Source organism: Lynx rufus, unplaced genomic scaffold (genome assembly GCF_022079265.1).
Source record: "Lynx rufus isolate CCGP_SWC_20201006 ecotype Redwood Valley unplaced genomic scaffold, mLynRuf1.p SCAF_1, whole genome shotgun sequence".
In the NCBI taxonomy this organism is placed as follows: domain Eukaryota; kingdom Metazoa; phylum Chordata; class Mammalia; order Carnivora; family Felidae; genus Lynx; species Lynx rufus.
In genome coordinates, this window is record NW_025814823.1 from 163,195,672 (window position 1) to 163,211,411 (window position 15,740).

A 15,740-nucleotide genomic window follows, 5' to 3' on the forward strand; every position below is an offset into this window, starting at 1 on the left:
GGAAAAAAACATAAAAACATGTTCTCTGAACACAGTGGATTCAAACTAAAAATAAATAGAATATTAATTATATTTATGTCTATGTAAATATATGTAACAAAATATAACAAGAAAATTTCCAAATATTTAGAAATTAAACTATACACTTATAATTTTTATTTATTTTTGAGAGGGAGACAGAGCATGATTGGGGGAAGGGTAGAGACAGAGAGGGAGACACAGAATCTGAAATAGGCTCCAGGCTCTGAGCTGTCAGCACAGAGCCTGACGCAGGGCTCGAACTCATGGGCTGTGACATCATGACCTGAGGTGAAGTCAGATGCTTAACCAACTGAGCCACCCAGGTGCCCCTAAACTATACACCTCTAAATAACATGTGGTTAAAATTGTAAAAAATACATTGAAAGGCATATTTGAATTGAAAGGATGAGAAAAATACATGTTAAGACTTTTGGAATGCAGCTATATTCATATTTGGATAGAAAAGGAACATATACAAATATACAGAAGATATATGTGAACAAAATAAAAACATAATAAACATAAAAGTAAAATGATAGGAATTATAAAGACAAATGCAAAAAGGTTAGCTTCTTTCTCCCTCTCTCCCTCTCTCTCTCTCTCTCTCTCTCTCTCTCTTTCTCACACACACACACACACATACACACACATACAAGCATTCCATTTAAAACCTCATGAAGAAATTCCCATCCCCAGTGACAACACATTTATATATATTAATTAAATATATAAATGTATGTATATATGTATATATATGTATATATGTACATATATACATATATATATACGTATATATATCTACACCCTCATAAAATAGTCCAGATACAAAGAAAAAAAGGAAATATCTCCCAACTCATTTCATGAGACCAGAACATTAAGGCCAAAACCTAACGAGCACATTAATAAAAAGGGAAAAATTATAAGGCAACCTTAGTCATGAATACAGATGCAAAAACACTAAACAAAATATTAGCAAATTTAATACTGGGGACGTCTGGGTGGCTGGGTTGGTTAAGTGACTGACTCTTGATTTCGGCTCAGGTCATAATCTCAGATTTGGTGAAATTGAATGCTGACAGCACTGAGCCTGCTTGGGATTCTCTCTCTCCCTCTCTCTGCCCCTCCCCATGAGTGCACTCTCTCTCTCTCAAATAAATGAATACATGAATAAATGAATGAATGCATGAATGAATGAATGAATAAGTGTAATAGTGGTATAAAGATACGTAAATAAACCAGTGGAACAGAACAGAGTACAGAAATAGATCCACATATATAGTCTGTTGGTACACTGCTGCAGGGAAAAGATAGCCTTTAAAAAAAAATGTTTATTTTTGAGAGAGAGTGGGAGAGCACGAGTGGGAGAGAGGCAGAGCAAGAAGGGGACAGAGGATCTGAAACCTGTGATGACAGCAGAGAGCCTGATGCAGGGCTTGAATGAACCATGAGATCATGACTGAGCCACCCAGGTGCCCCAGGAAAGGACAGCCTTTAAGTAAAAAATTATTTCCAGCTGAATTACTGATTTTATAATTTTTATTAAAATAACATAGGAAATGTCCTCATAATTTGGTTAGGGAAATATTTCCTAAACAGGACATTAAAATCAAAAATTTGTGGGGCGCCTGGATGACTCTGTTGGTTAAGCATGGATGTTGGCTCAGGTCATGATATCATGGTTCATAGGTTCAAGCCCCGTATCAGGCTCTGCACTGACAGTGTGGACTGACAGTGCCTGCCTGGGATTCTCTCTCTTCTCTTCTCTGCCCCTGCCCCACCTCTTTCTCAAAATAAATAATAAATAAACTTTTAAAAAATAAAAATAAATAAATTAAATAAAAAAATTTTCACTCAAAAGATGACACCATTGTTGAGAAGGCAAGGCACTGAGTTGGAAAAGATATTTGTTATGAATATATATGACAAGCGACCCCCAACTTGGGGTATAGATACTGTATAGGAAGAAACCCTATAAATCAGTAATGAACAGACAACTCAATTTAAAAATAGACAAAAAAATCAAGCTGACATTTAACAAAATTACATATTCATATGGCTAATAAGTAAAGGAAAATATATTCAATAGTATCAGTCCTCTGAATAAGGAAATTAAAATCACAATATTAACACACACACCCATCAAAATTGCTCAACTTGAAAACAATCATAGACTGCTAGAAGAATGGATCTGTGCAAATACTTTTAAAATTTGTTAAAAAGCCCAATATATGTAAACACTATGACTTAGCATTTCTATTGTTTATATATGAACTCAATAGAAATCTGTTCATATGTTTCCCAAAAGACAAATAGAAAAATGGTCATAGAAACAGCAATCATAGGGGTGCCTGGGTGGCTCAGTGGTTAGGCGACCAACTTCCACTCAGGTCATGATCTAACAGTTTATGAGTTCGAGCCCGTGTCGGGCTCTGAGCCTGTGCTGACAGCTCAGAGCCTGGAGGCTACTTCGGATTGTGTGTCTCCCCTCTTTCTACCCCTCCCTGCTCACGCTCTGTGTCTCTCTGTCTCGCAATAATCAATAAATGTTAAAAAAAAAAAAGAAAAAGAAAAGAAATAGCAATCATAACAGCCCTGAACTGGAAACATTAACTAAAGAACAAATGGACAAATTTTAGTATATTCATACAATGGACTACTATAAAACTATGCTATACAATATGGTAACCATTAGCCATATGTGCCTACTTAAATTTAAGTCAATTAAAACCAAATAAAATTTAAAATTCAGTGCCTCATTCATACTTAACTGCATTTCAAGTGCTCAATATGCACATGTGGCTAGAAACTACTATTTTGGACAACAGATATACAAAACATTTCATTATTTTAGAAAATACGATTGGACAGCACTGCTACAGGGCAATGAAAATGAATTTATTTTATATGTAACAATGACTCTTACTAACATATTGTTGAGTAACACAATACAGACACAAATGACTACGTGCTATCATCTCCTATATGCATAAAATTCCAACAGAACAAACTAACCTATTCAGGATAGAAGTCAGGATAGTGGTAACCTTAAGTGATGAAGGGGTTGGTGACAAGAAAGGAGTTAGTGGAAGGACTTTTGGAATACTTATAATTATTGATTTCTTGAACTGGACTGTGGTTACACTGGTGGTGGTTACTTTGTAAAATTTCCATCAGACTGTATACCTGTGATCTGTGCACTCTTTTGAATATATTATGCTTCATTATAATGTCTATTAAGATGATTTCCCTTGACTCCCCATTTACTATCTATTAGGTATCCAAGATGCTTGTCCTTCTTTTGACCCATTTTCTTTCCCCAATTTTTGTTAGTGGTATAATTTCTACTTTATCAAAGCATAATATATTGCATTCTATTTTGTTACCTTTATGCTCGGATTAGTATATGTCTTAGTTCTAGCATAAATTAATTAAATTTAAAAAATATATTAGCTAAATATAAGTAGTTAAATCTGTTTGTTTTAACTTATCCAACGCTCACCAATGGACCTATTATCAAAGTTTTCCTAATCATGTATCTTGGCTAATTATAACTTGTCTTGCTTTCAGTTCTTAAGAAGTATCTCTTAACAACATTTCCCAGTTCTGCCATATCAAAGCTGTTTATAATTGTAGGGCAGTTTGTTGATGACAAAATAATTAGTTCACATTTTCTTTCCTCAGTGATCTTTTAAGTGTTTCTAGTTTTCTAGAGCTGAATGCTGCTGGGGACAAATCTGGTGCCAAACTTGTTTGCTTTCCTCTTTTTTTTTTTTTTTTTTTTTTTAATGACAGAAGGACTATTTCTTCACCTTTAAATATAACAGTTTTAATACACTGTATCTCAATGTTTATTGGTTTGGGTAAATTTCCCTAGTTTTACTTGATGTGCCATTTCAAAATGTAAACACAAATCTTTTTTATTTCAGTCTTTATTCATTATTATTATTGCTTATTATTCCAGCATTTACTAAATATCGTATTTCAGTGAAGTTTAACTAAAAATTTAAATATTCATTGTTGGATTGTTTTGGTTTTCTTCTTTAGGAACTTCAATTATCCCTATGTCAGATCTTCCTTTCCTCTTATTTTTGTCCCTTTTATCTAATGCTTTTCTCTTATTTTTATTCTATGTTCTTCATCCCCCCTCCTTATTTCTATGCTCCACATTGGTTTCTATGCTGTCTTTTCTTCCCTGTTTGCTTCTAATTTAGTTTTCTTTTTTTTTTTTTTTTTTAGTTTGTGATTATTCTTTTTTTTTTTTTTTATATATGAAGTTTATTGACAAATTGGTTTCCATACAACACCCAGTGCTCATCCCAAAAGGTGCCCTCTCTAATTTAGTTTTCATTTCTAAGTTTTTTCCTTTTAATTTTGTTCCTGAGTTCTGTCAGCTTGCATTCCATAGCTTCCTTCTTCTAGCTATTTTTCTCATTTTGTGGCCATAATTGTTAATTTTTTAGCCTAAATTTACATATAGCTACATTTATATTTTTATCTGATTCGTGAACAATTTTCTACTGAGTTTCATTGTGTGCAGTAATGCTTAATAAGTTCCATTTCTTTTACTATAGTTATTTTGTACGTAGGCAGAACTTTTTTCTTTTCCATTTATTCATATTTTAATGAGGTGAGTTGTCTTAAATTAGAGGCAGGTTGTGAGAATGGAACTTAAGCCAGGGTTTCCAAGCTTCAAAACTGAAGTTATCTCCTCTGTGACATAGGGGAGGACTTAAGAATGATTCCTATGTATCGTTCCACCTCTTCTACCTCTCCAAATACGGCCTGCTTCCAAAGAACTTCTACTACAATCAATGCACTTCTGAGATCTCTTCACTTTTCTTGCTTTCCAAGGTGATGTATTCATTTATAGAAGTAATATTTTGCTGGCATTTTTTTGAGATCTGCTATGTCTAGACCACCTGGGCATTTTCCAAGGCTTTTCTCTCATTATTTCCAGAGAGCGTCTACCTTAATTTATCTACCTAGGTTGTGCTCCCAAAATTTCCATTCTAAGGTGGGGCCTTCTCCTTCTGAGCAGAAATAAATGCCAGAGATCAGATCTGTCAATATTGAGATCCTCCCCACATTTCACATCCTTTTGAATCTACAAGTTGGCTTCTAGTTCTGCTTCAATTTTGGCAATACTCACACGCAATTTCAACTTTGTGATTTTTTTTTTTTACCAATTTCATTATTTACAGAAACTATAGTGTGTGCACACATGTGCACACATACATGTGTGTTTTATTTTCCCTATAGCTCTATATAATTACTTACTAGAATAAGTGATAAGACTGAGAACTGAATTTTTGGACTATTACTATCATCTGTCTCATCTCAGTGCTGGAAATTTTTACCTGGATGTTTCACGTGATCTTTACATAAGGCAAGTTTAACATTGTACAGATTATATTCAATCTAAGCATTCTCTGCTTGAATTTCTCATCTCAGTTAATGGATTGTCATTCATTTAGTTCCCTAGACTGGAAATCTGCACATAATCCTAATTTTTTAAATCTTTTACATGAGGAACATCAAAGTAATAATCTTGCGCTTTTATCCAAACTAAATATTTCTCAAATATATTCTATCACTTCTAACTTTAAATACCACTACAAAATTTGAAAACTGTATCCCAACTATTTTCCTTTTTCTTGTTTCCCCCTCAGCTTTATCTTTTATACCATCTTCAAAGTATTCTTTCTAAAATACATAGTTGATCACTTTTACTTATGAGGTTTATTTTTTTCAATGGCCTCCAGCTGCAAAATGGATAACATCATTCATGTTAATATGGCAAAGAAAGCCTTCCACGATCTCACCTTTATGGAGCCCAAATCTCCCTGTCCCTTTACCATCATGCTACTTCTGTCATAACAAATTCCTTGTCAAGATACTTCACACATTTTTGCCTCTACTTTCACTGCTCAGTTTTCCTGTTAAGAACTTTTCCATAATTGGCAGGCATTATGACAAATCACTTATTCATAGCTCAGTTCAAGTACTGTATCTTCTATAAGCATTTCCAAATCATCATAGATAAAAATTACCATTTCTTCCACCTTTTCCTGGGTCAGTCTGTCTAAGTTTTAATCAAGACACCTCTAAATATCCACTGTACATCTTCTTTTCGGCTCTCTCCCTACAATACTCTAAGAAACTTGAAGGCAAGGTATATATCTTATTGGTCCCTGTAATTTTACTCCAGACACAGATGAATGGTTATAAAAGCTGCTTCACTGGATTTATAAGTCCAACTTTTGACTCTCATCTAAATTGCAAGTTAATTAAAAACAGAAACCACATGTCCCCAAGTTCTCAGATTTTTTTTTGCATATATTTATTCATGTTTTCTAGCCTGCTTTCCTAGGGAACAACAGATCGCTCCTCATGACCTAGAGTTTATGTTAGCCTTTTGAAAAAAAATTGAAAATAGTGACCAATTATTTTGCCACACGATAAAAAGAAATATTACATGTATTTCACATATTCAGAAAAAATACATTTCAAATGTTGCTTTAATTTAGGATATATTTGTGTACTGAAATTCTACAATTTTTTAAGTTATTACGCTCCTTTGCTAATGACACTGATGTTTTCTCATAGTCAAATTGGCTAATATAGAAGCAAACACTCAATAAATACCTTAACTAATGAATCAACATTATAATCACATTTGTGTTAAAATTAAGATTTATCCTCTATTCATAAAATTTCCAGGTGTCTTAAATTAAGTACAAAATTTAGTTTTATATTAAACTTAAGCTAAATGTGATTTCTATATGCTTTAAGTAAAAAAATTAGATAAGAGAGAAAATTAATATACACATGAATTTTGACAACGTAACAATTTTCCTATATATGAATTTACCATATTGTAAGTTAAATTTAATTAATTAAAACTAAATGTGATAACCACAAATTTTAAGCAAATAATTAGTTAAAACAGAGAAATAAATATATAAATTTTGACAATATAATCAATTTCCCCTCTCACAGTTGCCACTTTGAAACAAAAAGTGACTCATTTATAACAATATTCTAAAATATTCTTAAAATTGCATTTCTCATAAATTAAATGAACAATGATTTTGAATTATATACATACCGAAGGATGGTCAGGGTGTTTGGTATACCAGAAAAAACAGAAAATAAAATCGTAGAAAAGATAAAAGCAATGAACAAAGGTAATTTATAGCACTTTGCATCACATGTCCCAGGTCTAGCATCAATAAAATCACCTTGGTCATCTGCAGTTGTTAATCCTTCTTGAATGCAAGAACAATTGTAGTATGTCTATGAAAATTAAAACAAGAAACCATCTTCTAGAAATACAGTCATAAAGCAACAACTTTTATCATTATAAAATAAAATCAATAACTGCAGGTACACTAGCTAGTTTTATTAGTCAATATTCTTACATTAAATCTGCCATTCATTATTTAGAAATGAAATATTAATGATACATTCTAGGTATTTTATGTAACAAAAATGTGTGTGTGTGTGTTTAACTAGAGTTATTTAGGATAAATTCTATTAATCTAAAAAATTCAGCAAAAATATTCACATTCACAGAAAAGTAAGGAGACAAATGTGGCTGGAGCAGAATAAGCATGAAAGAAACTAAGAAAATAAAATCAAAGTAGCAGGGGAAAAAGCACATTATACAGAAACCGGTAAAAAAACTGCAAGAATAATGTAAGAACTTTGGTTTTTATTTTTGGTAATGTAAAAATAGTGGAGGGATATATGTATAAATGATATATTTTAAAAAGATCACTCTGACAGCTATACCAGACTATGAAGGGAAAGATGAAAGCAGAGAAAACAGTTAAAAAGCTATTGAAATGAGATGCAAGACAATGGTAACAGAGAAAATGATGAAGCTAGTCAGATCCAGCATTTATTCTGAAAGTAGATTTGAAAGGATTTGCTTAAGGGTCTTAGGGAAAGAATGGTGACCAGAAGGATAGTCATATAGAGAGGGAAGAGAGAAATTAAGACCTTCAGTCAAGGGATGCAGTCAGTCCATGGTTCAGAAAGTGAACCAAGAAAGTAAGCACAATGCCTTCACTTTTTCCCCCATTTTTCTGCTTTTCTACTTGGACTGTTTATTATCTTAATCCACTCAGAAGGCAAGGAAGGTCTTGTCTTATAGTTCAGCCTTCTTGAATAATGAGGAAAGTAGAGAACAGTGACAAGTGGACCTGGAGGTCAGACAAAAGATGTCCAGCACAATAAGTGGTTGCAGACAATAGAAGCCAGGCTGACCAAGGGAAAACTGAAAACATGAAGAAGGTTAAGTGAGCAAATGGTAGAATCACAAGATACTAGGCCCTGGAAGGGTTGAAAGACTCTGGAATATAAGGTAACATTTAAGAATAAACATTTTTAAAGGGTGTACAATATTTTTTATATTAATATTCAATAAGAAACTGAAGATATATTATTAAATCATACACTAGTGAAAACCTGACTACAAAAAACTGAAGTAGGCCAGGTATGCTAATATCTTATGATAAAGTAATCTGTGTATAACAGGAAAAGGCATTATTATTATGTAAGTGCATAAATAGTAAAGGATCTTACTGCCTACTAAATGAGGTGGTATAATGCCCATGGGTCAGGATATATATACCTCTCTGTTGTCTTCTCCCCCTCAGAAAGACCAGCCAGAAACATGAGAAAAAAGTTTTTAAATCCCACATCCCTACTTTGGTGCAACTTAAAAGGGAGAAACTTAAGTTATAGTGCATTATTTAGCTAAAAGCAGATCTATGCAACTTTGGACAAAAGAAAATTAACGTGGAGTCAAACAAGTAGCAGAGTAGCCAACTCTGTCTGGTTGATAGAAGGTCTAGGGAAATAAGGAATTCTGAGCATTATGGACCAAATATGAGGAAACAGGGAAATTTTAAAATGAGTCCTGATACATGTAAACAGCAAAAGACAAACAAGAATACATATATTCAGTTGTAAGTCATTTGTATTGCTGCCATGTAAGTATTCTCTTTTACCTTTCTAGAAAGTATATGTGTATAAAGGTCTTGTATGTATGCTAATCATCGATTAAATGGACTGATTTTCATGTCTGAGTCAATGTGGAACAGATATAGAAACAGCAAGAAGGTGTAGTGTAGACATTTTTAATTCTTCAGGAGAAGAAAAAACCAAGTGAAAGGTGACCAGAAAGATAGCATTGGTCAACCCAAAGCTGTAAGAAAGACTATGGGTCAAGATTTTGCTGTGAATGGGTATTGCTGACAGATGGGACAGAACTACAATAAATGACATAAGTAGAAGACAAAATATTCTCTTAAACCGTTGCTTTCAACTTTACTACTGCAAGAGGCAATGACAGTCACCTACTTCTTTAAAACTATAAAATTGGGATGATGTAATACATGGAGACATTTTTTTATTCAAATGTAATTAACATACAGTGCTATTAGTTTCAGGTGTACAATATGATTCAACAATTCTATACATTACTTACCACAATAAGTATACTCAATCTCCTTCACCTATTTCACCTGTCCCCCACCAATTCCCTTTTAATAACCACCAGTTTGTCCTCTATAGTTAAGAGTTTATTTTTTGTCCTTTTTTCTTGCCTGCTTTGTTTCTTAAATTCTACATATGAATGAAATTATATGGTATTTGTCTTTCTCTGATGTTTCACTTAGCATTATACCCTCTAGATCCCTCCATATTGTTGTAAATAGCAAGATTTCATTCTTTTTTATGGCTAATATTACATTGTATATGGGTGTGTGTGTGTGTGTGTGTATATATATATATATATATATATATATATATATCACTCCATTTTGTGTATATACATCTATACACACACACACACACCCACACACACACACACACACCACATCTTTTTAATCCATTTATCTATGGATGGATATTTGTGTTGCTTCCATATCTTAGCTACTGTAAATAATGCTGCAATAAACACAGTGGTACATATACTTTTTCCAATTAGTGTTTTCATTTTCTTTGCGTAAATACCCAGTAGTAAAATTACTGGATCATATGGTAATTCTATGTTTAATTTTTTGAGATATCTTCATTCTATTTTCCACAATCGCTGCACCAATTTACATTCCCACCAAAAGTATATGAAGGATCCTTTTATTCCACATACTTGCCAATATTTGTTATTTTTTGTGTTTCTTGTTTTAGTCATTCTGACAGGTATGAGGTGATATACCTCATATTGTGGTGGTGATTTGCAACTCCCTGATCATGAGTGAAGTTGGTTGAGATATATTGTCGTTTTGATTTGCAACTCCCTGATCATGAGTGATGCTGATTATCTTTTCATGTCATTTATACGTCTTTAAAAAAAAATGTCTATTCATATTCTTCTCTGCCCAAATTTAATCAGACTGGTGTTTTTTTGTGTGTTTTTTGTTTGTTTTTTAGTGTTGTGTAAGTTCTTGATATATTTTGGGTATTGACCCCTTATCAAATATATCATTTGAAAATATCTTTTCCCATTCAGTAGGTTGTCTTTTTGTTTTGTTGATGGTTTCCTTTGCTGAGCAAAAGCTTTTTAGTTTGGTGTAGTTCCAATAATTTAATTTTTCTTTTTCTTCCCTTGCCAGAAGAAATATATTTACAAAAATGGTTAATTTTTTGATGTCAATAAATTATTGCATATGTTTTCTTCTAGGAATTTTATGGTATCAGGTCTCACATTTGTGTCTTTAATCTATTTTAGTTTACTTTTGTATATGGTGTTAGAAAGTGGTTCAGTTTCATTCTTTTGCATGTAGTTATCCAGTTTTCCCAGCACCATTTATTGATAAGACTATCTTTTTCCCATTGCATATTATTGCCTCCATTGTCATAGATTGATTGACCATACAGATGTGGGTATATTTCTGGACTCCACTCTCTTCCATTGATCTATTTGTCTATTTTTGTGCACGTGGCATACTGTTTTGATGACCATAGCTTTGTAGTATAACTTGAAATCTGAGATTGTGATATTTCCTGTTTTGTTCCTTTTCAAAACTGGTTTGGCTATTTGAGGTCTTTTGTAATTCCATACAAATATCAGGATTATTTGTTCCAGTTCTATGGACAGTGCTATTGGCATTTTGGTAAGGATTGCACTAAATCTGCAGATTTCTTTGGATAGTATGGACATTTAAAAAATACTGGTCTCCCAAAACATGAGCATAAAATATTTTTCCATTTGTTTGTGTTGTCGTCAATTTTTGTCATCAATTTTTTATAGTTTTCAGACAACAGGTCTTTCACCTTTTTCGTTAAGTTTATTAGTAGGTATTTTGTTCTTTTTAGTGCAGTTGCAAATGGATTATTTTCTTAATTTCCCTTTCTGCTACTTCATTATTAGTGTATAGAAATGCAACAGATTTCTGCATATTAACTTTGTCTCCTGTGATCTTACTGAATTCATTTATTAGTTCTAGTAGTTTTTTGGTGGTCTTTAGGGTTTTCTATATGTAATGTCATGTCTTCTGCGCATAGTGAAAAATTTACCTCTTCCTTACCCATTTGAATGCCTTTTATTTCTTTTTATTTTCTGATAACTGTGGCAAGGACTTCCAGTACTATGTTGAATAAAAGCGGTGAGAGTGGACATCTTGTCTTGTTCCTTAGGCGAAAATATCTTAGTTTTTCACCACTGAATATGTTAGCTGTGGGTTTTTCATGTATAGCCTTTATTATGTTGAGGTATGTTCCTTCTAAACCTATATTGTTGAGGGTTTTTCCCATGAATGGATGTTGTACTTTGTCAAATGATTTTATGCATCTATTGAGATGATCATATGGTGTTTATATTTTCTCTTATTGACGTGATGTGTCACACTGATTGAATTGTGAATACTGAATCACCTTTGCATCCCAGCAATAAATCCCACTTGATCATGGTGAATGAAATTTTTTTATTGTTTTTTCAATTTGCCAATATTTTGTTCAGGATTTCTGCATCTATGTTCATCAGAAATATTGGCCTATAGTTCTCTTTTTTTGTAGTATTTTTATCTGATTTTGGTATCAGAGAAATACTGGCCTCATAGAATGAATTTGGAAGTTTACCTTCCTTTTCTGTTTTGGAAAAGTTTGAGAAGAATAGGTATTCACTAATCTTTAAATGTTTGGTACAATTTACCTATGGAGTTATCTGATCCTGGACTCTTGTTTGTTGGAAGTTTTTTTTCCCTTAGTTTTTATTTAAATTCCAGTCAGTTAATATAACAGTGTAATATTAGTTTCAGGTGTAGAATTTAGTTATTCAGCACTTACGTGTAACACCCAGTGCTCATCACAAGTGCTTTTCTTAATTCCCATTACCCACCCAAACTATACCCTCACCCACCTCCCCTCTGGTAACCATAGTTTGTTCTCTATAAAATTACTGATTCAATTGTATTGTTAGTAATTGGTTTGTTCAAATTTTCTGTCTTCCTGATTCAGTTTTCAGAGGTTATATGTTTCTAGGAATTTGTCCATTTCTTCTAGGATATTCAATTTGTTGGCATATATATTTTTATAATATTCTCTTATAATCCTTTGTGGTGTGTAATATTTTACAATTTCTATGGTGTCAGTTGTTATTTCTTTTTTTCATTTCTGATTTCATTTGAGTCCTCTCTCTCTCTCTCTCTTTCTCTTTTTTTGATGACTCTGGGGTAAAGGTTTATCAGTTTTGTTGATCTTTTCAAAAAACCAGCTCCTGGATTCATTGATCTGTTCTATAGTTTTTTAGTCTCTATTTTATTTATTTCTAATATTTATTATTTTCTTTCATCTACTGGCTTTGGATTTTGTTCTTCTTTTTCTAGCTCCTTTAGGTGTAAAGTTAGGTTGTTTGAGATTTTTCTTGCTTCTTGATGTAGTCCTGTACTGCTATGATTTTCCCTCTTAGAACAGTTTTTGCTGCATCTCAAAGTTTTTGAGCCACTGTGTTTTCATTGTCATTGTCATTGTCTCCATATAATTTTTAATTTCCTCTTTGATTTCTTAGTTAACTCATTCATTGTTCAGTAGCATGATTTTTTTGTGATTGATTTCCAATTTCATGCCATTGTGGTCAGAAAAGATATATGATATGATTTCAGTCTTTTTGAACTTGTTGAGACTTGTTTTGTGGCCTAACATGTGATCTATTCTGGGGAGAGTTCCATGTGCACGTGAAAAGAATGTGTATTCTGCTGTGTTAGGATGGAATGTTTTGAATATATCTGTTAGGTCCATCTGTTCCAATGTGTCATTCAAAGCCACTGTTTCCTTTGTTGATTTTCTGTCTGATGTATCCATTGATGTAAGTGGGTGTTAAAGTTCCCTACTGTTAATGTATTAGTATTGATTTCTTCTTTTATGTCTGTTAATAGTTGCTTTACATTTTGGGTTCTCCCATGTTGGATACGTAAGTATTTACAACTGTTTTATGTTCTTGTTGGATTGTTCTCTTTATTTTTTTTAATGTTTATTTATTTTTGAGAGAGAGAGACAGAGATAAGAGTGTGAGTGGGGGATGGGCAGAGAGAGAGAGGGACACACAGAAGCGAAGCAGGCTCCAGGCTACCAGCTGTCAGCTGTCAGCTGTCAGCACAGAGCCCAATGCAGGGCTCAGACTCACAGACCACAAGATCATGACCTGAGCTGAAGTCGGATGCTCAACTGACTGAGCCACCCAGGTGCCCCTCTCTTCATATTATATAGTGTTATTCTTTGTACCTTGCTACAGTCTTTGTTTTAAAGTCTATTTTGTCTAATGTAAGTCTTGCTATTCTAGCAAGAGTCCATTTGCATGATAAATGTTTACCCATCACTTCACTTTCAATCTGCATGTGTCTTTAAGTTTGAAGGGAGTCTCTTGTAGGGTGTATATACATGGGTCTTGCTTTTTTTTATGTATGCCTTCCAGCTACCCTATGTCTTTTGATTGGCATTTAGTCTAGTTATAGGGAAAGTAATTATTGATAGGTATGAACTTACTGCCATTTTTTAACTTTTTTAAATGGTTGTTTTGGTAGTTCTCTGTTCCTTTCTTTTCCTGCTCACATTCTTTTGTGGCTTCATGGCTTTCTTTAGTGACATCCTTGAATTATTTTCTCTTTATTTTTTGCAAATCTATTTTACACCTTTGATTCGAGTTTACCATTAGGTTCATATATAACATCCTATGCATATAGCCATCAATATTAAGTTGATAGTTGCTTAAGTTTGAACCCATTCTAAAAGCATTAAATTTCTCCTCTGTCCACATTTTATGTTTAAAATAGCATATTTTACAACCTTATATTCTGTGAATTCCCTGACTGATTTTTATAGATAAAACTAATTTTACTGCTTTTGTGTTTTAATCTCCATCCTGGTTTTATAAGTGATTAATCTACTACTTTTTTATGTTTGTATTTACCTGTGAATTTTTTTCCTTTCATAATTTTCTTACTTTTTGAGGCATGTTTTAATGTAGAAGTATCTTTCCCACTGCCAATTCCCTTAAGCCCTTTGTATTATGGCCACATAAAGTAAATATTCTTTTCCTGTTTTTTTTTAAACATTTATGGGGGGAAACTGCTTTTATAGAGAGCTAGGAGTAAAATGTAAACACCATCTACAAGTTGAACATCTTATTGAGAGGAAGAAGCATAATAAAAAATATTTACCTTGTCATCTTGTATTATTTTAGATTGTATACAGCCTGCAAAGCAAGGAGAAAAATATCCAATATGATCTCTTCCACATATAGCAGAATATAGTGAAGATGAGCATCTACAATGAGAATTGCAAGGAGCTGTCAGGTTTCCCAACTGTCCTGTTCTGTAAAAAAAGAGATTGAAGTATTATACTTATTAATGTGTATATTAGGATATGAGATACATAAAAATATGCATATTGAAATAAATTCCTTTTGACAGGTTTATTGGGGTATAACCCAATATGTACAATGAACTATACATAAAGTGAACAATTTGAAATTTTTTGATATATGTATGCACTTGTGAAATCATCACTATCACCACCACAATCATGTTAACAAACATAATCGTCACCCCCAAAATTTCACTGTGACCCTTTGTAATACCTCTGGGCTCTGGCATCCGCAGATCTATGTTCTGTCATTATTCATTAATTTAAATTTCATGAAATTGAATCATATAATATACACATTTTCTTTGTCTGGGTTCTTTATATGGTCTTTGTATGGTGATATCCATATCTCTTGCGTAAATACTAAAGAGTAGGATGTTTGGATCATATGGTAGGTGCTCATGTAACTTTTTGAGAAACTGTCACTTTTCCAATTTGGTTGTGCTATTTTATATTCCCACCAGCAGTGTATAAGAGTTTCAGTTGCTTTCTACATTCCTCACCAACACTTGATATAATCAATCTTTTTAATTTTAGACAGTCTAAGAATATAGCAGCTTCATATTGTGGTTTTTAATATTCCCTTCCCTGATGGCTAATGATGTGAGCCATCCTTCCATGTGCTTATTTCCCATCTGTATATATTTGGTTAAATGTCTGCTCAAATCTTTTGCCCATTTTTATTGATTAGTTTCTTATTGAGCATTGAAATTTCTTTATATATTCTGGAAACATGTCCTTCACCAGATACATGATTTTTAAACATCTTCTCACAATCTGTGGTTTGTTCTTTTATTCATTTAACAGGTCTTTCAAAGGGCAGAAATATTTTATTTTGACATAGAACAATT

The 15,740-nt window shown here is 32.9% G+C and overlaps 1 protein-coding gene across 1 annotated transcript in view; it reads right to left on the reverse strand.

Annotated features, from left to right (window-relative positions):
* SLCO6A1 (solute carrier organic anion transporter family member 6A1) overlaps positions 1-15,740 on the reverse strand; it is a 93,395-nt gene that overhangs the window by 15,045 nt on the left and 62,610 nt on the right. Inside the window, exons 9-10 of the mRNA XM_047089772.1 lie at positions 14,685-14,838; positions 7,130-7,317 (exon numbers count right to left, since the gene is read on the reverse strand). Of these exons, the coding sequence (XP_046945728.1) occupies positions 7,130-7,317; positions 14,685-14,838 (342 nt within the window). The remainder of the gene's footprint in view (positions 1-7,129; positions 7,318-14,684; positions 14,839-15,740) is intronic.